At 37.6% G+C, this 26,286-nt stretch overlaps 4 protein-coding genes across 5 annotated transcripts; 2 read left to right on the top strand and 2 right to left on the bottom strand.

Annotated features, from left to right (window-relative positions):
- The first annotated feature begins 994 nt into the window (after positions 1–994).
- On the top strand, positions 995–2,978 carry LOC147861680 (pentatricopeptide repeat-containing protein At2g03380, mitochondrial-like). The gene is made up of 3 exons (XM_087322425.1): positions 995–2,174; positions 2,256–2,803; positions 2,901–2,978. Exons 1-3 carry the CDS (start codon positions 995–997, stop codon positions 2,976–2,978), a joined length of 1,806 nt encoding a protein of 601 aa, XP_087178551.1.
- Positions 2,979–11,394: 8,416 nt separating this feature from the next.
- On the top strand, positions 11,395–15,394 carry LOC147861679 (uncharacterized). The gene is made up of 4 exons (XM_087322907.1): positions 11,395–11,782; positions 13,428–13,569; positions 14,491–14,576; positions 14,669–15,394. The coding sequence occupies exons 1-4, from the start codon at positions 11,477–11,479 to the stop codon at positions 14,810–14,812; spliced, it is 678 nt and encodes a 225-aa protein (XP_087179033.1). The 5' UTR covers positions 11,395–11,476; the 3' UTR covers positions 14,813–15,394.
- A 2,089-nt stretch (positions 15,395–17,483) lies between these two features.
- LOC147861678 (pentatricopeptide repeat-containing protein At3g03580-like) lies at positions 17,484–19,661 on the bottom strand. The gene has a single exon (XM_087322424.1). The coding sequence runs from the start codon at positions 19,659–19,661 to the stop codon at positions 17,484–17,486; it is 2,178 nt and encodes a 725-aa protein (XP_087178550.1).
- A 2,530-nt stretch (positions 19,662–22,191) lies between these two features.
- LOC147861677 (mevalonate kinase-like) lies at positions 22,192–25,459 on the bottom strand. 2 transcript variants are annotated; one of them, XM_087322858.1, is made up of 6 exons: positions 25,274–25,459; positions 24,510–24,744; positions 24,141–24,421; positions 23,421–23,834; positions 23,169–23,297; positions 22,192–22,825 (listed from the first exon to the last, which is right to left on the bottom strand). In XM_087322858.1, the coding sequence occupies exons 1-5, from the start codon at positions 25,410–25,412 to the stop codon at positions 23,179–23,181; spliced, it is 1,188 nt and encodes a 395-aa protein (XP_087178984.1). In that variant the 5' UTR covers positions 25,413–25,459; the 3' UTR covers positions 22,192–22,825; positions 23,169–23,178. The 2 variants fall into 2 exon arrangements, with proteins under 2 accessions (XP_087178984.1, XP_087178983.1); XM_087322857.1 differs by having other exon boundaries at positions 22,192–22,808; positions 25,274–25,456.
- Between the last annotated feature and the right edge of the window lie 827 nt (positions 25,460–26,286).

Raw genomic sequence — 26,286 nt, 5'->3', positions numbered from 1 at the left:
TAATGAATCAATCATGATTATTCCAAGGTGAAATAGTTCCAAGGTTATTTCGTTTAATGATTTACATGTAATATATGGAGAGATTGTTTCAAGATGTTAAATGGAAGAGCATGATGATTCCAAGATGAGTTATTGAAATGTGGACACCCATGTGTTGGCAAACAAGAAGGACTTTTAACCATCTCAACAAGGAAGTTACTTGCCATTTACTAATGTAAGTGGAGCTTAGGAGTTCTTGTTTCAAGATGTAGATGAAGATTATGATGATTCAGGGTCCAGATATTATGGAGAGCATTGTGTTGGAAACAAGGTTTCCTCTAAGGTACTAACATTTCTCTTATTGATATTATTTAGAAATGTTAGGCAAAGCTAAATGCTGTGGTTGAGTGGGCTTTCTCAATTTATTTTGAATTCGCAAAGTTAGTGAAGTCTTCACCCTTTGATATTCAATGATTTTCTATACAAAAGGTTCACTAACTTATTTAAATATTATCAGAAAAAAAAAAATTAGGGTAAATTTTCATCTATTACTCTAAATGAAATGGAAGCATACGACAATTCCAAGGGCCTAAAGGATTTTTACTATCCCCACAATGAAGGTCGTTTCTTTTTACGATGTAGACGGAGCTAGGAGGGTTTGTTTCTAGATTTCCAAGGGATTATCTTGAAACATGAAGAGTTTGTTTCAAGATTTGCAAGACATCATATTGAAACATGGAGAGTTCTCTTTTAGAAAACAAGAGGGTTTCCACCATATCCACCAGAGAAATTATAAGTGTTGTCGCTTCACCGAAGGTTTGTATCGAAACCAAAATCTGAGTAATGGTACTAGAATGCGTCCTGATGTTCGAAGCAGAGGATGTGAGTAAAGCTGCTAAAATGCATGCTAATATTTGAAGGAAAATATATGAATAAAGATTCTAGAATCCATGTTGATATTCTAAGAAGACGGTTTATTTAGAAGAGCCCTTATGTAGGACGCAATTCAGTGAATATGTATGCCAGGTTTGGTGCTCTTGCAAAAACGCAGAAAATTCTATATGAGTTTCCAATTGAAGATGTACATTTAGTCTCTTGGAATGTACGAATCTCAGGCTATGCTCAGAAGGGGCATGGTGAGGATGCACTTCGTTGTTTTGAAGAGATGCAATGGAGAGGCTTCTGTCCAAACACGATCACTTACATTTGTGCATTGAAGGCATGTGGTAGTATACAAGCTGTTGAGAAGGGTGTAAAAATTCATGAAGAGATTATCGCTAAAGACTTGTTGGAAGGAAATGTCATGCTTGGTGCTGCACTTGTGGATATGTATGCTAAATGTGGTTTGTTGCTAAGAGCACAACAAGTACATGAAAAGCTGTCTACAAAGAATGTAGTTTCTTGGTCAGCATTAATATCAGGATATGTCCAGCATGGGTATTGTGAGGAAGCATTGGACTGTTTTACATGTATGCAACAAGCTGGCTTTTCTCCAAATGCTTTCACTTATAGTTGCATCTTGAAAGCTTGTGGAAGCATAAGAGAAGTTGAAAAGGGAAGAAAATTTCATGAAGACATTGTCAGTAAGGGGATTCTGGGAGGAGATATTGTGCTTGGTAATGCTTTAGTGGATATGTATGCAAAATGTGGTGATCTTGCAAAGGCACAAGAAGTCCTTGACGAACTGCCTGCGAGGAATATAGTTTCTTGGTCCACAGTAATCTCAGGATATGCCCAACAGGGGCACGGTCAAGATGCATTGTATTGTTATGTACAGATGCAAAATGAGGGCATCTTTGCAAATGCCATCACATGTATCTCGATCTTGAAGGCTTGTTCCAGCATCAGGTCACTCGACAAAGGAAAATTGATCCATACTGAGATTCTAAGTAAGGGAATACTGAATAAGCAGATTGTGTTAGGCAATGCTTTGGTGGACATGTACGCCAAGTGTGGGGCAATTGAAAAAGCAAAACGAGTCTTTGATGATCTTCCCATACGAGACATAGTCTCTTGGAATTCATTAATCTCAGGATGTAGTCAACCAGGAGGTGATGAAGAAACTTTGAAGTGCCTTGGAAGCATTAACGGTGAGGGTTTCTTTCCGAATGCAATCACTTTCACTTGCTTCTTGAAGGCCTGTGGAAGCACAGGTGCCATAGAGAAAGGAAAACAGATTCATGTTCAGATTATGAGTGAGGGGCTTTTGGCAAAAGATTTGGTCCTTCATACTGCTTTGGTGGATATGTATGCTAAATGTGGTGTACTTACAAAAGCACAAGAAGTCTTTGATGAACTTCATGTTAAGACTATTGGCACTTGGAATGCTTTAATCTCGGGATATGCACAACAAGGTCATGGTATAGAAGCAATAGATTGCTTCAAAAGGATGTTAGGCAAGGGGTTTCCTCCAGATTCAGTTACCTATCTCTGTGTGTTGAATGCATGTTGTCACTCTGGTTTAGTGTCTGAAGGTCAAATGTACTATGCAATTATAAGCCAAAACTATAATGTTGCACCAGACTTTGAGCATCATGCTTGTATGGTTGATCTTTTTGGTCGAGCAGGACACTTCGACAAGGCAATGAAAGTCATAAAGAATATGCCATCTTCTGATTATCTTCCAATATGGGGTGCTTTGTTGGGTGCATGCCAAAAATGGGCAAATGTGAGACTCGGGAAATTTGCCTTTGAAAAGGCAATACAACTAGATAATACTAACATAACTGCATATATTTGTATGGCCAATATTTACACAGCTTCTGGCATGCATGAGTGTGCAAAAAGTATTGAAATCATGAGACTGAATAACATTGCTCCAAAAGTAAGAGCCCCCATGGCTCTGGTGCACCTTGTTTTTCCCCATTATTAAATGCAAAGAAATGCCTTGATTGATGGCCATACCATGTCTTTATACAAAGGTTAGGTTCACATTGTATTATGAGAAGATTGGAACTGGAGGTGAATCCATGTTTGACACCTATGGAGATCGATCATGAGATCAGATTGAGTTCAACAAAAGCAATACATCAAAAGTCCAAATATCAAATCTATAATTGAGGGTGCATAGCTGGTCCTTCCTATTCAAGCTCTTGTCATGTAAGCTGTAGATAGGGAGATGAAATCATGGAACATATGGTTGTGATCTCATGTCCATAGAAGAAAGGAGCGATGAAAGAGTAAAAGTTAAAATAGGAAAACATGTGTGAGAGAGTAAAAGTAAAAGTAGAAAGAAATGCATAGAAGTACTTGATGCCTTTAGAGTGCCTCCCCATGACTGAAGTGCTAAAACAAACTAGGGAGAAGTTTGAGATGAGGTGTAGAATCAAACTCAAGTATCTAATCATGTGAATTGGGTTCAAGTATATATATATATATCATTCATATTTCATTCATAATCAATTAACATAAGCATACATGGATACTATCCACCTTTAGCACTGGTACTATAAGATTGTTGTGTCTCATTTCATAAGTACAGATCTCTAATTGGCGACAGTTACATTTGCTTCATTCATTCATAATGTAGGGATTTTTATTGTCCAAATTCCCATTTGTTTGCAGGGGTGCTGGTTTTTTCTATCTCTCCCATTTAACATCCAATGATATGTGGTACGTTTCATGCATATGTGCCCAAACTACATATAGTTTTCTGCTGTGTGTTTATATTACTCCTCCATCAGCCCTTTCAGCGCATTAGCTGCCATCATCTTCTTTTTCTGGTACAAAATCTGTTATACTCAAATTGATAGAATTATAACCTTTAGTGTTCACATTCTCCCTATCTTTTGTTGCATACAAGTTGTCAAGGGCACGACGAATGTGTTCAAGCTTCTCCATTGCATTTAGCACATATATAGAGATGATTAAAGCTCATTTGGAGGGTGCATTAAGGCCACGTTTCACGTGGCACATGTATGTGAAACGGTTGATTGATAAGAGTATTAGCAATCATAAATTCTCCATGGCCCAAACTCATAATGCTTTAGTCATTCCAAAAATAGTTTTAGAACATTGAATTGGCTGATTTTCTACAATACAAATGAGGGGAAGTCTTAGAAACATAGCAAGAATATGAATTATCTTAACAAGAGGCATTTCCAGCTATACAAAAGTTTCTAAAAAATTGATTTTTAATTCTCTAGATGTTTTGAATTTTTTTCTTGAATTAATTAATGTCCAGCTTATGAAGAAGTTACAGTATACATCCTTTGGTATAAGTTTTCAACCTAATGTAAATCAAACTGCAACCTGCCTTCAATCCTGTGTTCTAATTGCAATACGATTAGCAAGTATCCAATCACTTGGCAAACTGGTTATATTAAATTACATTATACTTCACATCATGAAGTAGACAATGGAAAGAATTCAGAACGTAGACTTCAGAAGTCAAATTAATGGACTCTGTCAGGATCTTTTGAGCCACAATATGGCAATATCATCAAATAATTGTTTCCCAATGTTGAGCAAAACAAAAAACAGAGACTTTGACAATTCACGACATAATAATTTATCTTCTTAACATCCACAAAAGACCAATCGTGACATGAGACGTAGAGGGAGAGGGAATTCCAAGGCATGTGAAAAGAGTCATCAGCCCCTGCACCATAATAAACCATAAAGGCTGATGATTGGTAAGAATATTCGTACAATAAAATAAAGAAACAGACAAGAAAGTTGCCAATGATCGTTACTCATGGGCATTGAATTATTCATTGCAACTATACTGACTTACATCATTGTATTGACAGAGAATCGCAAGAACATGAAGTATATCCATTGCGGCTATACTAAAATCATATACTAATATTGCCAACACCCATCACAAATTTTCTCCCTCTTTTGTTAGCACTTTGGCCTAGCTCATTTAGGCATATCTCCTGCTTTGGTGAAAACATTCTACCATTTCTCATGTTAATTCCTACATAACTAATCCAATCATTTTTGCAAGGCAGATAAAAAAAATGATAGTCAAGGAACAAAGACACATTTCCAAACATTACTATTACAAAAAACCTCTTAATCATAAATATCCAAAACATAAGATAGGTTGAGTCGGGCTGGCGACAATAAGGTCTGTACAAAGCGCATTTTTGCTGGTTGTCGACAAATATCTCTATACAGAAGTTGATGAAAAACTCTATACAAATCGATGCATTTTCTTGGTGGTAAGAAAAACTTGATGCATTTAGGATAATGTAAAAGGTGTTGATATCACCTCTTTCTGCCATAATAAAAAAACACATGACAAACTAATACTAATAAAAAAAAGACCCTATTTAAAGAGAATATATGTACACATTTGTGTCTGTAGAGGAGACACGCCAACCCCTGAACAGCATCAAACATTGACAGGAACCTGTATCATCAATATGATGGATTTAGAGTACATCATAGCATGTGATTACATACCTCATACATGCATTCATTCACTGTGTAACAAAAAATTATACATATTCGCATACAAACATCGACTGCGCACAACAAAATAAAACAAAGATATATATATGCACACATGTATATTAAGAAAACATAGATACATATAAACACTACAGTACCAACTGAATTACATGAAATGGATCATATGTGAAGTTTGTGTGGACACCATTTTGCGTTTTATATACATAATGTTAGCATGAGCACACACATGTGCATGTGTGAATGGGGCATGTGGGTTCATACATAGATAGCTCATATATGTATGTATGTATGTATGTTATGCACATAATTAATCATGTAAATTCATGTATATGTATAGCAGACATACACCATATTCATATACCCACCATTCCCATAGAGAGTTTCATGTATGTATGCACATACTCTTAACAAATGTATGCAATACATAGATACATACATCCACCATACATGTGTGAAATTAAATATAGCAGACCTACGTACCGTACAGACATACATCCATATGAGCATACCAGCTATAAATCCATACACATTCACATAGGCACAAAGACCACCCAAGAGAGATATACCATCTGTTGGTCCAAATGACGAGCTGGAGATATCATTCCAACTTTACCGATATTGGGGAGTGCATGCAAGACAATTGGAATGTGCGTAATGCTTTTCTTATGTGGACGATGAAAGGCATTCTTATGTGGAATTTTTGGATGTTAAGAGCATGTAGGGATCATTTCCTCGAGTGAAAATCCATATTATACCAGGTTTTATATTAGCTTTACAGGTCCGTCCCTCTCCCTACATATACTAGGCAGGTAGAGGAGACTAAAGTGGATTTTACATACAATTAATACATCTGTGTGGTTTCACCGAAAAAAGATACACCATGCCTATGAGAATGGCTACCTTAAAAACAGAAAAGAGAGAATCGAAAGCAAGAATTCTGACCTCAATTCGATTATATTTCCTCGAGGAAGACGGGATCTGAATCACGCTCTTGACTTGGAAGACGAACTGATGGGGGAGAACCTGCAGAAGCCGCGGATTTGGAAGATGTTGCAAAACCAGGTGACGAAGTGAGCAAAGAAGGAAGAAAGGGGGAAGGAGAAGGAGAAGGAGGGGAAGACAAGCGAGGGCTCCCATTCCTACTACCACTTCCATGGCAGATCTCTTCAGCCAGACGAAGAGGTTGCATGGTCAAGGAAGAAGTAATTGTCGACGACGAAATGGACGAAGAAGAAGAAGATGGTTGAGAAGAAGAGGATGGAGATGGCGGATGTGGGGACGAACGACATGCTTGGAGATGTGGAGGTTGAAGCATTGATCGCAGAGACAGGGAGTCTTGAGCTGAGTGATTGCTATCACTGGAGCTTGTGTTTGGGAGGATGCGGAAATGCGAAGAGATATCGAAATGGTTGAACCCTGATCCCCCCTCAGGACCTACCAAGCCAGGGAAACCAGACGGGTGCATATCCATGGAGTTAGGGTTAGATTTTGGGTTCAAAAACAGAGGATCGTCTGGACCAAAGGTTAGGGTTTTTAAACGCGGGTTAGTAGGATTAGGGTTAGAGGTGTGTGACACAGGAGTTAAGACGGGCAGGCCTTCGACAGGGAGCTAAGAAATGGGGTTCTTGAACAGAGCTCTGGGGGTTTTTGACGAAGATTTCGGGTTAGGATCTAGGGAGCAGAAGGTCGGAGTAAGGTTGAGAGTTAGGGTTTAGAAGAGTATTTAGCGAGGGCTCACGGCAGACAGAGAGACGGCTAGAATTTGGGGGTAGGATATGCAGAAATTTACAGGATTAGGGTTAGGGTTAGGGTTAGGGTTAGGGGGTGTACCTAAAAGGTGAGGTTGTTCAGCTATGGTGAGGTCTGAGTGATAATCTCTTGGGTTCATTCACACTAGTGCCTAGAGATGTGTTCGGTTTCACACTTGTCCATGCTGGTGGGCCATCGTGCCGGACAAATTATTGACCGTACGCACTGCACACCACGGCTCCACGAGTGCAATGTGAGTCGGAAACAATGAAACAAGCATATGCCATGCTGCAAAGTGGGAGATCTCGTGGACCAGCAAATTTTAACAAGCGATGGATATGTCGAAGCAGGAGCCATCAGAGTAGTCGTCAATCGGATCGGATTTTGTCTCTTTTCTGGCCGCTGATTTGGTGAGATTTTCGTGAGCTGAGCTGAGCATACCACTTGCTTCGATCTCTAGGGTTTTTGACACGACAGTGGTCGACTAATTTTATCCCCTATTTTCTTTCTTGTATAGATGCCCCCCCCCCCCCCCCCCCCCCCCGTCTAATATCAATTTTCATGCCATCTCTGGCCACATCAAATTATATACTTATCTGAGTCACTCAGAAGACGAGGTGGTGCTTTAGTACATATATATATATGGACGGCTCATCTTGCCACCCGTATTAATGTACCTTTACGTTGACAATGGCCAGATTGCGAGAAGGAAAATTCTCTTGCATATGATGATTGGTCATGGGTAGTCGCTTGATATATTTTATTCTCGGTTACATCCAATGTAATATAAATCATGTCGAGAATCGAAGATATACTAGCTTCAAACGAGCCTCACACAAATTTCATGAAGTAGCAGAAAAGGATTAAGTTACACAATGTTTCATGATTGTCACAGTATGTATGGATACAAAATGTCCATATCAACAATCGCAAGGTTTATCTTTTGCTGACTCTACATTTTCCTATCAAGTTTGTCGAATTGATAAGTTTGATGGAACTCAGTAAAAAGTCATCAATTAGTTTTGTCGGAATGTTACCAACTTTTTATACTTTATATTATAATGCTATAGTTTTTTTTTTCCAAAAAAACATAATGATATAGTTTTTATATTTGTTTTCTTGCGGTTGGGTTGATCGTTTAACACAAACTTGATAATGAAGTCTTTATGGACTTTCTAGATATTTTTTTAATAATTATGTATTTTCGTATTTGTTTCCTTTGGTATAACAACATTGATGGGTTTCACACATTTTCATGCCATGGCTTGACATAACATAATATTAGGCTTTAATAATGGATGATGAGATGATGCAAGGTAGCAAACTAAACCGAACCACAAAACTGTGTCTTAATAGCTTAACTGTTTCAACGGTTTTGGTTTGGTTCGGCTTAATGGTTTCCAATTTAACGGTTTAGGGCTGACACTTAATTATCTTCTTAAATATGTTTTTGAACAACCTTTTTCTTTTTAAGCCTAATTTTGACATTCTAAGAAAAATCTTTAAAATATTAAATTTTGTAATTTGTAATGTTGACCTAACTCGAAAACTGAAACCAAACCATGAAATCGTGGTTTAAACGGTTTAAAAATCTCTAAAACTGTTTGGTTTGAGCTTGGATTTTCTGTAATTGTTTGGTTAAAACGGTTCCATGGTTTGATTTGGTTTGGTTTAAGTTTCAATTTTTTTTTAACGATTTGGGTTTGAAATTCTCAAACCAAACTGAACCGACCCGCCCATTGGTGTTTGTTAATGCAAGGGATAATTTGGTTGTGCGTGCGTGCGTGTTTGTTGATGGTTTTACTTTCCTAGCCGAAAAGTGTGGGTCCCTTGGGGATCGTTCAATCCTTAGCAAATGATATTAAGCTTCTTCCAAATGAAGATATTGTTTCGGTTGGAACTAAATCCTAATATATTAAAAAAGTAGACCAATTGTCGCATTCATACTAGTCTTTGTAAGCTACTTGATGATACCTTTAACTTTTAAGTATATAATTCTATTTTATTTGAACATAGGTCAGTCTTTTTGGATTGCTAAAGCAAGCATTGTACACCTATGCTAATGGCAATATATGGTTCAAATAACAATGACTTGTTTTTGAAATCCCAAGGTTGCATGAAGCTCAATAAAAAGAACTTGAGTTTGTTGCTTGTTAGGAAACCACAAAAAACATCCATTTAAATAATCCCTAAGGTTTTAGAACCTTGTGGCATCACTACTTTGGGGATTTATTTGGTTAAGTTGTCCACATTCAATATAATGACTATTTTCTAGAACTTCATTACAAATAGCTTCGGAAACAAGAGAAGGATGCTCATAAGAATGTCATTAACTTACATATTACGCATAAAAAGAGTGAATTTTCCCTCCGAGTATACCTGGAAATTGAGCTATGTGAACATATGATTATTAGTGGTTGGCATTACAGTTTGGCAAGTGTGGGTATCTAGGTGCAAGGAGACTTTCTCAAGTAAGCAAACCCCACCGGCTGAGAGTTTAATGATAATCTGGTTAATTAATCTTATTTCTATGTTACAAGGAGAGTTTGAAAGCCTTCAAGGGCCCTCAGACGTAAGTGAAGAAGCTAGAGCTCGGTTCCTTCTGAAATGGAGCGGTTCTTCGATGCTGCAGATGGTGGATGGCAAAATGAAGTGGAATTATCAACCGCCACGGTGGTTGTTCCCTCCAAGTGTACCTAACATATAGATGGGTGCTGCCATGAGAAGAGAGTGGAGGATGTCTATGTTGAATTTGGGTTGTATGAGGCTCACGTGGAGGGTATGCGATCGAGTAATGCTATGCTCATCGAATAATGTGGTGTTTTGGAGTTTTTTTGTTGTTTCCTTTACACGTGTTGTTTTCTTTTCAACATGCAAGTTGGCTTGTAAGATATGAGTTGTATATTATCCTATGTACATCGCCTTAACTAATTGAAGTAGTTTGTTTTTTGGAAAACAAGAAGAAGGCATGTAGAAAATTTTATGTTTAACTATATGCATTCATTCACTCAAATGGTTAGATGACATTGATTATACAAACATGAGGGTTCATGAGGTGAAAATGTCTGAATTTGCACTCTAATCATTCAACAAAAATATCCCATATATAATATATTAGTGATAAAAAAAACCAATTGGTGGCATAATTCAAGCACACAAAAAACATGTAATAAAGCACCATAGACCTGGCATCCAAAATTGTGAGTTTGCTACACTAATTCTACCATAGACATATCTCATCATGAGCGATTAACAAATGGATAAATGCAAAGAAAGAGTTGCATTAACATGATGTAGCAAAAATGCAAGGGAACATCAAAGGGATATTATGATCGTAAATTAATTAATTATGATGAAAATACATATTAGGGTGGAGGAGGTTCCACAGAGTAAGTAGTTAATGAGCAAATACTTGAAAAGAGATATTTTCATCTCAGCCTTACCCATAGGAACAACCTCTATATGAGCCTCAAGTAGTCAAACTTGGTAGAAGTCATATCTAGTTGTTGGATCGTCCATCCAACAACATTAAGAGCTTCTTTGATTTCAACTCTTATATATGTAGATACATACATACATGTAATACATTCCCTTATGGCTTTCAAAGCTCCAAGAAAAGCTCTCCAATCCTCTTCAACATAACCAAAAGAAGCATTCTTCAGGGGGTAAAACTAATGATAAGCCTCCTCTCCGCGAGAGTAGCAAAGTGTGCAATCATGCCTCCCACCTTTTCTCTTGGGGGGGGGGGGGGGGGGTAATGTGTGAAAACCCCACAATTTTCATAGGAATTAAGCCGAAAAGTATATATGAGCTTTCGTATTGCTAAAGCTCTCACTAATTTGGCCATACATAGATTCTTCTTTATTCTCTTTAGAAGGCTAGCACCAACCATCATAATGTTATATGCATAGTATCAACCATACGTACATTCGCATTCGAGAATGGTTCTAATAATTCGAGAATGGTAAACACCAACGGAGTATGGTAAATATACCATACTTTTGTATCCATTATATATATTATATACGATAAGGTAAATTTGTTTTTTTTTAAAGTGAGAAAGTTAAGGCAAAAAGTGGAAAAAAAAACACACACATAAAGAATGTTTTTTTATAACATACGCATTCGTATGGGGAAAAGAATGTTTGCCAATGCATTCGAGTATATTACGTACTATTCCAAACGTATATGTCATATTCTGTTGTGTCAGTCCCGAAGGCCTCATTGTCCACAGCCTAAGGAAACCCTAAGGAGTGTCGTACGTTCGTTCTTTCGTGTCTGTCTGTCTGTGTGTTGCGCAGACGACGAGAATTAAGACCTAAAGCTTATGGCTGATCACGGCCACGGCCATCCTGATCCTGTTCCTGTTCCTGATCCTGTTCCTGATGCTCATGCTCATGGATTGCTCCTCCTATCCACCCCCACCATCCGAGACTTCCTTAGATCCCATCAGACCCTTCTCCCTATCCCCGACGCTGTTGATTATGGAGACTTCGATCAGAACAATGCCGTGCCTTACAAGCTGCTCAGAGATGCGTGGATTCATGCCCCCCCTTCTTCTGCTCGTCCCAGCTTCCGCCGTCTCCTTTCAGGATCAAGTATCGTCTTCGTCAGTCCAAGACCTCGTGAAAAGGTTAGATTTCATCACTGCATCATTGCGTTTTGAACTGTGAAGGGGGTTCATTTTCTCTCTTTGTGTATAAGGTCAGATTGGATTTTGAGTCCAATATGATGGAAAATGTTATATTTGATTTCTCTTTCAAAATCCAGAAGATTAGATTAGTCTTTCAAAATGTATATGATTAGATTACTTTTGTATTTCAATATGCTTAAATTTCTGTGCTTTGATTACAGTTGGGCCTTTACAGCCCAACACTTCAGGTGCTACAACCACCACCTAATTAGGGGTATTTACTGCCATATTAGTTGCCAGCATATTTTTGTCAATTATGAAGTTAAAAGGGACCTATAACAGTCAATTACCCTCGTTTTGGGTAGCTAGGTGAGAGCCTATTCCCACTAACTTCCCCATTTATGATGACCAACCAGTCCAATACTCTAAATTAGGCTGAATATGAAGTCTTTTTTTGCTCTTTTTGATGACATTGGCCATTAGCAATTTTATTTTTAGTTTTTTTACTTGCTTTCATGAGTTTCTGGAAATCAGGTAAGCCAATGTTACATGGCCAATTTAGAACGGGGGCCAATCGTCCCCAGACTGGAGGAGCCCCATTTGATCAGTCCCGTGATTGACATGTGGTTGGTTTAGTTAGCATTAGTTCCTGATGTATCTAGAGGTTTGTGAATCTGATTGTAACATTATGCCTTATAAGGTTTAGGTTAGGCAGTGCATAAGGACATTGAAAAGTTATGAATGAGTGGATAGCTGAGTGAACTATGATTTGTTTTTGAAGACTTGACACTCCATAGCACAACAAAACTTGTCTTACTTGGTAGCATAAGACTTGACTTGCGATATCCAAACAAACCTGTTTTGAGTAGAACAGAAAATCCGTCTTTAGAGGTAATGGTGAGATATTTTAGTGTGTTCAAATCAGCATATCTGCAAGCTGATTTGATCTCCTTTTTTATATGTTTATTGGAGAGTACTTGAAATCTCTACATGTGAGCTTTATTCCAGAAACAGGAGTAAATTTCTGTATGTAATTTTAGGGTTTGTGTTGACTTCCTGTTGAGTCGCAATCTCCTCAGTTGACTGCAGTCTGCTACACTTTTTCTTGTGATAACCAAATTTCGCTCTTCATTGCACAGTATCCTTTCATTCATGCCTATACCAAACATATTGAGGTGCAGTATCATTATCCTCATGAGCAATTCCTTTCTCGAGTCTTGCAGCTCAAGGATTGTCCATCCATTGAGAGCTATAGTGAGGCAACTACTCTTAGTTGGGGCATTATATTAATGCCCCTTCCCTTGCTATTTTCTTATCCAACTATGATCTAGCTTCAGCCATATGTTCGTTTGCTCTTATATGCAGATTTGAGCTTGTTTTCTGCAGCACACTCACAAGGCTTGTGACCTCTCATAGTTTTCTTATAGACGTGAAATTTTTTCTCTGTCAACAAGGCTCATTCTCTTTCATGTTTTTGTGACACATGTTTTCAATGTGCTGTGCCTCAATAGATTAATCTTTCTTTAGGTGATCTTTGTGTTCCAACTGTGGAGAGATTATATTTGATTAGTCTTTCTGTGCATAAGTTCATTTTCTTGAAATAATCTTTGTGTGATTTGAATATTGGCATTTCAATTATTTTCAGAGTGATGAGCTGAAAGAACGTCTTACGAAACTCCAAGAAATAGCAGATGCTAAAACTTATAATGAACTCGTCAAAGATGTTGCATGGAACCAACGGGGGGAGCCTGAATACTTCTCATCATACAAAGAACAACTTGGTTTTGGTACGTTGAATTTTTTATGTTGAAAACCACACTTTATAATGGAAAGAATAAAGCTATTATTGATATTGGTGAGAGGCTCAAGGAGATGTAGTTGAAAGGATCTTATTTCTGTTTAGTTATGTTGAGTGCACACAATTTGAAAGGTAATGGTTAAAAACTAAGAGGTAGTTTGAACTGCTTTGGTTTGGTATGTTGAGTGTGGTGTTGAAAACTGCATATTTATGATGGAGAGAATATAGCTATAGCTGATTTTACTGGAGAGGGTCTAAGAATGGCATGTCTTTTTGTGTAGATATGTCAAATGTGCACCATTTAAAAGGTCTTCTTTTTATTGTGAAAATTACTGGCCATTGGATGAACTGTCTGCAGAAAACTCATTCTTAAATTCCAAGGAAAATATTGGAGGAAATGATTATCTTGATGACATAATTAGAAACTTTGATTGTGTTCCTGCAAACATTTTTAATTGTGTTTTAGAGTAAAAAATAATCGTTCACTAAAACACTCCATGGATGATTGATCAAACTGGACTGGTAGCCTGATGAACTTTTATCTATAAATAAGACCCTCACAAAGTCTTAATAGTTTTATGTAAGGCGTTTGTGTGAATTAAACAAGTTACTATCAACAAAGAAACCATTTTTCCAGTTTATTCCCTTGATTGACTTGTAGCATTAGGAGCAATGGCGCCAAAGACATGCTTGACAAGCACTATGCATATTGTGTTCCATGGACTATATATCAGGCTTATAGTTGTATCATTCAGTAATGTGTTGTAGTTTTAAAGATAATGCCTACCATTATGTGACTTAATGCTGCATGTTTCTTGGGATTGAATGTTTACTCATCATGTTTATACACGAGTCCGGCATATATCGATCATTATTATTCTTCATTTTAAAATGTGGATTTATGCTGCAGGGTTACATGTTATAGTTATAATGTTTACTGGCTACTTGGTTGGACATGCTTTCTTCCGGTCTCAATTGGGTGGAAGCCCTGTTCTGGTATGTATCAATTCTTATGATCCTTTGAATGTTTTTGTTTGGAAAAGAGGGGAGATATGGGTGCAATTACTAATAGTATGTTAACTCTGCAGCATGCTGCTGGAGGTATCCTTGGTATGGTAATTGGGATGCTTGTAGAGACTTTGCTTTTTATCATAAGAACATCTGATTTTGATAGTAAGAAGGGGAAGGCCAAGAAAACTAGACATGGATCTAGGTATAAAAAGGACCAGTAGAATGAGTAGCATTTGGTATTCTGATGGTGATGAATGAAGGCCAAGACGATGATCAAGTGTTTTGCACCAGCAGTATATTGATATTCTGATAATAAGAGAATGACAGTTGAGTAACTGTCAGTGTTTTGCAGCACCAATACATTTGATATTCCAACAACAAGAGAATGAAAGCGAAGAAAATGATCTTGAGTGTACACGTCTAAATAAGGGCTGAAAGGATGTTCATATGCTGAGAAAGTGTCTTTTACTAACAATTGTAGAAAATCAATCTGAGATTACCAAACTTTTTGCTCTAGACTTCAGGGGAGTCTAATAAATAATGAGCTGAAAACGTTATGCAAAGCTGTGGACGAAAGAAAACAAATTCCTTGAAAGGATTGATTCTTTTGAAGGCAATAAATAGGTCTAAAAGGAGGGGAAGATACTTTGTTATTGTAAAAACTTTGTTTATTTTTCTCTTCTTTCCAAGGAAGGCTTTGTTTCTTGTTCTATTGGAATGTGAATAAACTCATCTTATTGCAGATCTATCAAAATATGAAAAGCCAAAGTGCATATTTTGATTAATATGATGATTCCCATGTGGAGATTAGATTTTCTGTGACATAATTATTGAATGGGATTTAACAAATCATGGAATCATGGTTTTCGTTATCATCATGCTGAACATGACGATACTTGAGTTCCATGGTTACGTATGTCTATAGTCCATGAACATATATATGAGCTCTAATTTCTGCTGAAAATACTTCATTTAAAATGGGCTCCTCTACTGGTAGCCCACTTTATTACAAAGTTACCAATGTACACAAAAATGCTGAACGATGATGTTAAGAGCATAGTAAAGGACATCCAGAAGGGATTACATAAGTGTTTTGTGAAAGAAGTTGCAGAATGGAAGAGTTCTGGTATACAAAAATGTAAAAAAAAATCTGATTGAAAATGTGTAGGTGAAAATTGTGGTCATGGGCTATACACTGTCGCGGACAAGTGGAAGATGATGGGTATGCAAAGTGATTTTATTTGGACAAGTTGAGTAATTGAACTCCTACAAACTAACTTATGCAGACGCATATGTATTTCTACACACACACACACACACACACACACACACACACACACACACACATGTATGTATATGTATTTGTGTGTATTTTATCGGTCCAAGACATTCCTTATTTGTTTTCTCTCTCAACTATAGAACACTCCATGCCTCAGTATCTCTACCTTTTATACGTAGCATGCATACATAGTCTCTTTACACGTTGTACCTGAGCATATCATTTTATGAGAGACATCTGAGCCTTGTCCTCCCCATACTTGTACTTTTTTCAAAGAGGCTGGTCAAGAAGGCTATTCATGAAGGAATTGTGGGACACCATTTAGGCATGTTAGACATCACATTCCAGATTTCTTTGCGGTGTTATGTTTAACATAGTTGATGTGTGAGTGATTTCTAGAGATGTGGACAAATGCCAACATTTTGCCTGTGTTAGAAGACACACATCTACTGACTAGCTTACACAAGATCATGATTGGTCCTTGGAATAAACCACGATGGATATATGGCTGTCCAATGTCTCAAATGTATGCTGAAATCAGGTCTAAGACCTGATGCAACCACATTCACATGCAATATTCATTGTAATAGTGGACTATTTTAATACCAATGGAGGATATTTTTTATGGGAAAAAAAATATCATGATTGGTCCTTCAGGAATGTGGTGAGAGAGAAGGCACCCAAGCTGGTTTCAGGAGAAGCTTCTTTACCATGGACTGTATTGTCGTCAAACATTTCGACAATCATTTAAGTGGTCATACTAGGAGGTCATTCGAAGTAAATATTGTAGCCTTGAAGTTTTCTCCAAAGGTTTCAATGCGGTTGTCTGAGCCAGATTGACATTTAGACTTTTGGATTTGACAGTTCCAAATGAGCTGACCATATGGATGGGAAGGTTCATGCTTTGGGCTGCGTGGACTTACTATAGACCTGTCCAGTACTTGTTGGATGCACTCACTCTTACATTGATTCGAAGGTGTTTTCATTGTCCTTTCTAGAGTGGGTTGGAGAATGTTATGGAGCTTTAGATCGAATTGTGATGAAAGATAATTGTGGCTCATATCTACAAGGACTCTGAGAGACGGTCACCATATCTGAATGTACCAACCAAAAACAGATCTACTGTGGAGTACATTTGATCTTGTTGTAGAGTAGAGACCTATGTTACAGGATCTCATGAGATGAGTTCCCATTGTCTTTGTATGAATAGCCATAGTAATATGCCAGGAGACTTCTGCTGAATTCGTACGTGCTACACCTATTTCCACTTTATGTTCATTTCACTATCAGATTGTATCAAATCTCACTCTGGATTTAATTTCTTTGGTCACAACTAACTGGTTTTGGCCATTTGAAGATGCTGAATTGACAATTCATTTAATCTCATTTCTTTTCTTTTGGGGCAAGGTGTACTGTGGTACTCACTGGTCACACATTCTCATGCAATCTGGATGTCAAGCTTTTTCCACCCTCCAGATCATGATTCTGTCCACTAGGGAGTATTTTCTTTCATTCTTCCTCTCCCAAACGCCAATGGATTTGCACATAAATTTGCTTGCCCTTCAAATGAGAATTTCAAGATCCAAAACTATTACACTCAGATCAATTTGTTTTCATTTGCTTGCTTTTTTAACTCTCATTGCTTGAACCTCAATTGCATTGTTATGCATCTGAAGATCCGCATAAATATTACTGAGAGAAACATGAGCTGCATCATCCATTTCATTGAGTTCCATTACGTGCTCAAATGTTTCCTTTCCGAGCTCCATATGGCCCAACTTTCTACAAGCATTCAATACAATATGCCATAACACACAATTAGGTTGAAACGGAATTTTCTCAACGAAAATTACAACCATATCTATTTGGCTTGCTCGGCTAAGAATATCAATAAAACAAGCATAGTGCTCGAGTGTTGGAGTAATGCCATAGTCATCAGACATAGCCCTCAAATATATGTAGCTTTTGTCTATCAAACCTGTATGACTACATGCACCAAGTAAGCTAAGGAATGTGACTGTGTCTGGTGATATTCTTTCTTCGTAAACCATCATGTCAAACAAAGAGTGAACCTTGTCCCAATCTCCTTGCTCAGCATATCCAAAGATTAATGCATTCCAAGAGACAATGCAATCTTTAAGGAAAAGATTGTCAAACACTTCTTGTGCTTTTACAAGAAAACCACATCTAACATACATCTCAATTAATGCATTCCCAAGTAAAGGGTCTCCATCCAACAATCCATTTTTGGAAATATCGTGGTGCATTTCTTGACCTTTCTGTATAGCTCCCAAAGTGCCACAGACTTTAAGGCAGCAGGAAAATGTAATAGTACTTGGGAGAACCTTTTCTAGTTGCATTTGCTCAAAAAGAACCAACACATCTTCAGTGTATCCATGGTTGACATATCCAAGAAGTAGCATATTCCACAATACTTCATCTTTAGTTAAAAGTTTCTTGAATATTTGTCGAGCTGTCCATAAGAAGCCACATTTAGCATATGCATCGACCAATGCATTTCCAACCACAACATCTCTCTCCAACCATCCACATTTAGCTATTTCAGCATGCATTTCTTTTACTTTCTCTATAGACCCTATGTTGCCACAAGCTTTTAAGCTGCAAATAAATGTTACATTATTTGGGGCAACACCATGCAATCGCATATTTTCAAAGCATTTGAGTGCTTCAAGCCCGAATCCATTTTCGGCATAACCGGAAATCAGAGATGTCCATGAGATAATGCTTTTGATTGGTAGTCTCTCGAACACTTCATGTGCTTTAGCAAGACTTTTAGAGTTGGCATACATATCAATTAAAGTGCTTCCTAAGAGAAGGTCTCCTTCGAACCCCCTTCTGGCGACATCTCCATGCATCTCAATGCCTTTGTCAATGGATGCTACACAAATACAAGCTTTCAATACGAAAATAAATGTTGCTCTAGTTGGATGAATTCCATCACGCTGCATTTGGTTGAAACAATCAATTGCTTGTTCACCAAGTTCATGCTTAGTATAACCTGCAATTATCACATTCCATGTGACAACGTTCCGATGAGGAAGCTTTTCAAACACTTGATTTGCTTCAACAAACAGCCCATGACTCACATACAAATCGATCAAAGTGCTTCCGATTGAAATATCGTTGTCCAAAGCCCTCTTAAGAATCTCCATGTGTATTCCAATGCCTTTGATGCTAGTGACCATCTCCCTACAGGCTTTCAAGGCACATAAAAATGTGACGAAATCGGGGATGATGCCATTACATTGCACCTTTCTAAAGCACTCTAATGCATCTTTGGCGTGCCCATGTTTTGCATATCCGCCCATCAATGCATTCCAAGAGACTACATCTTGAAGTTTAAGTGTGTCAAATACCTTTTGTGCATCCATGAGCATTCCACAATCCCCATACATAAAGACCAATGAATTTCCAACGAAAATATCTGTCTCTAAACCTTTTATGCAAATTTCAGAGTGCAGTTTCCGACCGTTGTCAGCCAATTCTGCCATGCCACAAGCCTTTAATGTACATGCATATGAAACCGTAGAAGGGCATAGGCCATTGGATTCCATGGATTCAAAGCATTTTAATGCCTCTTCACCATGACCACACCTGATATATCCCACAATTAATGTATTAAATGAGATTGTATTCTTTACAGGAAGCTTAACAAACACATATCGTGCATCCTGAAGCAGGCCGAATTTGGTGTACATATCAAGCAATGTATTGCCAAGTAAATCATCATTGTCATCACCATGACCATGACCATCAAGAGCTCCATTCATACAGACCTCGGCATGTATTTCCCTTCCTTGGTCCACGGCTCCCCTATCACGGCATGCTTTCAAACTCGAAATGAAAGTGACGGCATTTGGCGGGACACCCTTACATCTCATTTCCTTCGATCAGCAGAGGGCCTCCCAAACAAACTCATGGAAGCCATATCCGGAAATCAGCATATTCCACAAAGCCAACACTATCCGATCGAAGCCATACGTCAACGATGTAGCACGAGGCAAAAAGCGAGGCGCACTGTACAGATCAATGAACCCATGCATTTGCAACACAACACGAGGTTCAATCTCAAACCCTCCTGCAAGCAATGGGAGCATGTGCCTCTCTGGCCATGTCTATGGCGCTCATGTTACCAAATGCTTTGGATTTATCAGCACATGTCAGCCATTTGGGAACATACCCCCATGCATATGGCAGGCATTCGCTCCATACAGTGGAACATGCCCTGGTCACACCCTAAACTTAACATACTTCATTATAAATGAGCCCCATGAAACATCTTTACCTGCAAGTTTGTCTTCTTTGCTTGGATCTTCTTGCATATCATGTAAAGGAAGGTCGGTCACAAGATCTAATTTTACAACACAAACAATTCCAAACACCCAATTATAACATTTTGTTGTGCCGAATTCTAACTAGCATCAAGTTTTTAACAAACCTCACTTAACCGATGCCTTTACAAATACCAAACAATATGATATTGAAAGAAAACATTGAGTAGTTAACCAATGCACAAAAATATTCATTGGGCAAGCGGCCTTGCAACATAAACAATCCACAACATACCATTTCATTATCCTCTAGGTCATAAGGAAAGAAATTCTTTGTTATTTCTTTATGTATTTCAAAAATCTTTTGATATAGTACGTTAAGGAGTACTTGAAGAACATTGTGTATGTTTTGTATCCTAACAAATACAAATTTATTGTAGCATCGATATATGAGCAAATGGTGTGTTAAAAACCACATATGCCATGGTAAAGCAAGGTTTCATGCTTTAAATGGCCAAAGCATAGAACACTTAAAAAGTTTTTTTGTAATGAGGTTAGCTTAGCAATTATATGTTTATTCGTGATTTATAAGGACGAAGCTACAAATATTGTCAGATCTATCAAACAATTAAGCATTTAAAGTTCTCAACAATCATAATTGGGGCACATGTATAGACCTTTTTTTGAAATATGTTGACAAAAATACATAAATGATAGTCACGGCCAAGCAATCATGTGTTTGTTCATGCTTTAGATGGATGAAATAACCAAATTTATGAGATATTTCAAATACTTAAGCATTAACATTCTTGCCAATCATAATCGGGGTACGTGCATAAAAAGTCTACTGAAACATGTGGACAAAGTTGCCACGTACATATTTGAATCAAAATGTAGTGCCTTTAAAGATGATGAAAAAAGGTTGAGCATTTTAAGTGACATCCATTTCTCGTCACATGTGTAAAGGTAGATCATGGGTGATGTTCCTCAAATATCAAACTAGAGGGCCTAGTATGAGAGTCCATAAGTATGTAGCGAAAGTGAAGAACATAGACGCATATTTCCTCCCCATATAAGCTCGCGATGATCCTAATAGTTAAAGATTCTTTGTCAATTAGGTAGTTAGAACTTTGTCTCATCCTAATAATCTAAATTAGTCAATAAGCTAAGATCTCACTAGGAAAATCAGAGAAGGAAAACAATGAAGCAGCATATACTTGCATATACAGAGATACTATAGTAGCCGCGAAGAATTTAGCGTTGATGGTCGTTCGCCTACATAAGCCCAGAGTAACGAAAACCTAATTGTGATGCCAGAATATAGCTTCTTAAGTATCAGAATTTACGTTGTATATACCAATAAAGACCAAGAGCCTTGCATGAAAGATCAGAGATACTAGCATGCATACATGGGAGACCAGTTCTAGTTGAATGAGATGGATTAACAGCAGTATATCACAGCAAAGCAACTGCTGACTAATTAATGGAAAGAGAGAGGGGACAGAGAGCACTTACATCATACACCTATGTTATCAATAACTATGCACTATTTTTCCTCCAATATATCTTCACTTGTTTAAACCCAGAATAATCTGATACTCTTCCCAAATTCCCACAATAGTCAAATATAGATATACATATATATATATACAGCAAATCAAAAACTTGGTTTAAAACTTAAAGTATACATCCACCTGAGAAGTAATTTACTTTCCTTGGTTTTAACCGTTACTCATGGTTAACATAATTCATCATGTTTGGTTCCAAACGACACTTTTGAAGTTCTTTAGACTTATGTAAAAGCAAGTTTACTCAAGAGTTCTATGGGAACACAAACCATGTGCGTGGAAATGAATAGTTCTGTTCAAATACATCAGTTCACACGGGCAAATAATGATGGTAGGAATGCCATTCACATTCAGTTACCTTTAAAATATTTGTTGATTGCAATTTTAAACAATTGGTGGGAATTTGCGCAAATTATGGTACCTTCTATGCGTAAAACAATTATAGATGACAACATTCAACATTCAACAGGAATTTGAATAAATTATAGTACATTTTCTGAACATTGGGAAAAGCCTCCAAAGAGAGTTCATACCTTAATGCGTGCATAAGAATCACAATATTCAAATGCAGATGTCCCTAGAGGTTGTGGTCAACAGGAACTGATAATTAACGACACACAAATTGGAAAGACTGCTACAGCTATCAATACCATTCTGAACGAGAAACCAATCAATAATGCATATGGCACTTTCCCACAAATTGGAAAGACTGCTACAGCTATCGATACCATTCTGGAATCTGAACTAGAAACCCATCAATGCATATGGCACTTTCAATAGTACAAATTTGTTTCATGTGTACATAGTGAATGGATAAAAACATTCAACCATGGCATAATTGGTTAAGATTCAATGCAAGCCGGTGCTCTGGAATATCTCATTATTGTTGTAGTCACAGCTTCAGTTTCTGCTCTCCTGTAATTCTCGGCACCACATCCTGATCGTGCTACAGGAATCTTCGAGAGATCATGGAATGACCACATTGATAGTAATCAGTGGCATATTGATAAATGACATTATCACCTCATTGACTACTAGTTTGTGAAGTTTCCCTCGGATATGTCTTCTATTTGCATCTCTGTTCATTGGAAAGAGCCGCAAAAAGTTAGATTAGACTGGTGTCAGTAACTCGAATATAGGTTTACAATCAGAGGAAGTTCTTCATAAGATTTTAGAGGTTGAGAAAACTATATAAAAGCAAAATAACTAGATAAAATAAAAAAAACTAAAATATAAAGAAGAAACAGGAAACAATTGAATGAGCAATTATTTGGCTTTACAAGTTTTGGTTCCATACTGGTGGAGCATACAACAAGCAATCGATACATGAAAGACTCAAATAAATAAACTCACATTTCTCTTTTAAGCTAGCACACTGCTATGAATGAGTAGCATGTATCAATATGCCTAAAAACAATATCGAAGGACTCACACTTACAAATAAAAAGTTATTGTGAGAACCCAGCAGTCACTTGCACCCCTGGTCCTCCAATAGCAGCCTCAAAACAATCAAAACCTTGCGCTTCAAGATCAAACTTGATCTTATTCAAGGTTTTAGAAGTTATCTCTAAGGGAATTTGTTACGGTATGATAATGATAATATCTACAGTCTACATACATTTTCAAATTCATGAAATCCACAAACTGAGGGAAAAATGATAATAACAATGTTTTTTTTCTCAGAGGATACGATCAGGTATGATAGTCAAAACACATCCACCACCACCGGCACCAGTAAGTTTGGATCGAAGCTGGTATTTCAATGTTGTTTTGCAAATAGCATCAATTGATGGATGGCTCACTCCAATTGATTGGAGTAAACCTTGATTAATCTCCACGAGTTCCTCCAACTTTCCTTCTTGATCACATCTATTTGTTTCCCATTCAGAAATTGATTGTAGGATTCCTATTGCTTCTACAGTTACAGCATCAATAGCTTCGAATACTGAAGTCATAGGTTTTGGATGCCGAATAGCACGTTCTCCAACTCCGGCAACCAAAGCTTTTGTGTTTCTTCCAACTTTAGTGTTTGTAAGTAATATTTTGAGTGGTATGCTCTTTTGAAGGCGTGTCAAGTTACCATTCTTGAGTTTGACAATATAGCCTGAACAAGTCATTACGTGGAGGAATTAGCTAGTCCCTAAATATATTCCTTAGGAGTAGTCTATAAATAACATGTGACTTTCCTAAAAACACTTCAATAACGTCTTGACAAAATAGATTGCCTCTTTAGAGGATTAATAATATGACATTTTCTTTTCATATTAGAGTCGCACCCTACCTAGTACTAAGCTCTGGATCACTAATCTCTCTCTTCCTCAAGAGTCTCTAACCAGGCATACATGTGTATACGTAATCCAGGTTTACTTTAGTGAGATTTTAGTACTACACAAATAGGAAATGGACTAACCAAAAGTGCTGACATTATTATCGATTCCTGAAGGTCTACCATGTATGATCTTCTCGCCTTCAAATGCCCACTTGTTGATGAGCTCTAGATTGTCCTCATCTATGTTTAGTGACTTATGCACACTATCAGTAATGTCATCAATGCTATCTCCCTCACCATTAGCATAAAGTTTTGCCATACTGAGCATTGCAGCTGCCAATGAAACACAAAAAGAAGCAGAAGATCCAAGCCCTGCGCCGATCGGAAGATTGGAGGATATGGTTACTGCAGAAGGAAATAAACTAAACATATACATCCAGTGAGAAAGTACATGAATATGGGATCATTTCCTATGAATGGAATTAAACCAACATTGTAACAAAGACTCACCCTATAATGGAACTATACATAAATAAGAATGCCATGACACCAGACGCGGTTCCAATCTTCGCTTCAGGTAGGAGCTTCTCATCCACAAGGCATTTTAGCTTGGAAATGATATTTTCAGAATTTGCATTTGGAATTGATGCATGAGACTGCATAACTGCTGCCAGGTCTTTAATTTCTTCCAGTGACCAATGTAAATTTAGGTTCAAATCCAGCAAGTTCAAGCTAATCCCATCATCTTTGGAAAAAATACTGGTTAGGATCGGAAGTTTGGATAGGATCAAGTTTTCTCGTTAGATTAAGACAAAACAGAAACTATTAACTGAAAATTATAAAGCAGGCTTATTACAGAGAAAAAGCTGAAATCAGAAGAAGGCACGAAGAAGGCTTATGAGATGAATATGATATTAAGGATGTGATGATTATGAAGAAGATTATTATTACGTGAAAAAAAGAACGAAAATCTTGACGATTATTACAACGCATTTCAATGAGATGAAAATGATGTTAAGAGATGGTGAAAAGAAAGAGGAAAAGGAAAAGGAAAAGCTTGATGTTAACGATGATGATGGTAACGAAGAAGAATAACTGAAATGAAGATCGCGAAAGAAAAGAAACCTGAGGTTACAACGCATTTCAATGAGATGAAAATGATGTTAAGAGATGGTGAAAAGAAAGAGGAAAAGGAAAAGGAAAAGCTTGATGTTAACGATGATGATGGTAACGAAGAAGAATAACTGAAATGAAGATCGCGAAAGAAAAGAAACCTGAGGAGTTGAAGGCATTCCGCTTGATGTGGCATCGAGTGTGCAGAGCAAGGGATGCAGCGACGGCAGCATATCCATGGACGACAGCGTGCTCCCCGGTGAGGATTACTTTACCTGGAGCTCTGGCTTCCACCTCCATGACTGCAAAAAGAAAAAGAAAGAGAAAACCGAAGATCGAAGAAAGAAGAGAGATCTGCGCTGGTCTGTTCTGTCAGGCTTTTGTTCCTGAAAACACAGAGACAGAGAGACAGAGACAGAGACAGAGAAGTTTTCCATATTTTTCCGAAGATACCCCTCCCCCAATTACATAATACTCTAATTTTGGCCTTAGAAGACGTTAATATATCTTTCTTTCTTTCTTTCTAAAGCTTTCATGTTTTGCATATTTCTCAAGATTACCCCCCACCCCCCAACAAGGGTACCATTGTAGTATGTATATGCCAAGGAAACGTTTTCTTGTAGTGACCGACGGGTCGTGACAAGGAGCGCAAGCGAACTAGCACGACGATTGAGATGATGTTCGACGAGTAAGAAAAGAAATAAAGAAATGGCGTAAACGTGAAACTAAGGTGAGTAAGAGTAGAGGTGAACAAGTGTAAAAGAGAAGGAGAGAATCGGATGAAAGGAGAAGAGAAGAGCGAGTTAGAAAATGGCTCAAGCAATTTTCATTAGAAAGACCTCGTGCAAACTAGTTTCGCTCTAGGTAGACCTCAACAATGCCAACTTCCAAGGTCATTTACAATATGAGTGTATATATATATATATATATATATATTATATATATATAGGAATGGGCTATTTGCCCCCCCATTTTTGCTATTTGCCCCCCCCAAATTTCTAGTAGTTCTCAACATTTTGGCTATTTTGCCCCTCAATTTTTTGGTCGTTCTCAACAATTTGGCTATTTTGGCCCCCAAATTTCTGGTAGTCCTCAACATTTTGGTTATTTTGCCCCCCAAATTTCTGGTACTTCTCAACATTTTGGCTATTTTGCCCCCCATTTTGGCTTCACA

This window comes from Azolla caroliniana, unplaced genomic scaffold (assembly GCF_043228905.1).
Source record: "Azolla caroliniana isolate FFs.n. ecotype wild unplaced genomic scaffold, voAzoCaro1.0.p SCAF_7, whole genome shotgun sequence".
Lineage (NCBI taxonomy): Eukaryota > Viridiplantae > Streptophyta > Polypodiopsida > Salviniales > Salviniaceae > Azolla > Azolla caroliniana.
The sequence above is the reverse complement of the archived record's forward strand: the minus strand, read 5'-3'. Positions and strand labels throughout refer to the sequence as shown.

Bases quoted from the DNA above. Each gene is read 5' to 3' on its own strand.
- LOC147861679 (XM_087322907.1), top strand. From the start codon at position 11,477: ATGGCTGATCACGGCCACGGCCATCCTGATCCTGTTCCTGTTCCTGAT. The intron at 11,783-13,427 runs GTTAGATTTCAT...AATTATTTTCAG, and splicing joins GTCCAAGACCTCGTGAAAAG to AGTGATGAGCTGAAAGAACG. The intron at 14,577-14,668 runs GTATGTATCAAT...TTAACTCTGCAG, and splicing joins TGGGTGGAAGCCCTGTTCTG to CATGCTGCTGGAGGTATCCT.
- LOC147861677 (XM_087322858.1), bottom strand. From the start codon at position 25,412: ATGGAGGTGGAAGCCAGAGCTCCAGGTAAAGTAATCCTCACCGGGGAG. The intron at 23,835-24,140 runs GTTAGTCCATTT...TGACTTGTTCAG, and splicing joins TAATAATGTCAGCACTTTTG to GCTATATTGTCAAACTCAAG. The intron at 23,298-23,420 runs GTATCCTCTGAG...AAATTCCCTTAG, and splicing joins TTTGACTATCATACCTGATC to AGATAACTTCTAAAACCTTG.
- LOC147861678 (XM_087322424.1), bottom strand. From the start codon at position 19,661: ATGAATGGAGCTCTTGATGGTCATGGTCATGGTGATGACAATGATGAT.
- LOC147861680 (XM_087322425.1), top strand. From the start codon at position 995: ATGTATGCCAGGTTTGGTGCTCTTGCAAAAACGCAGAAAATTCTATAT. The intron at 2,175-2,255 runs GTGAGGGGCTTT...TACTTACAAAAG, and splicing joins GATTCATGTTCAGATTATGA to CACAAGAAGTCTTTGATGAA. The intron at 2,804-2,900 runs GTAAGAGCCCCC...CTTTATACAAAG, and splicing joins TGAATAACATTGCTCCAAAA to GTTAGGTTCACATTGTATTA.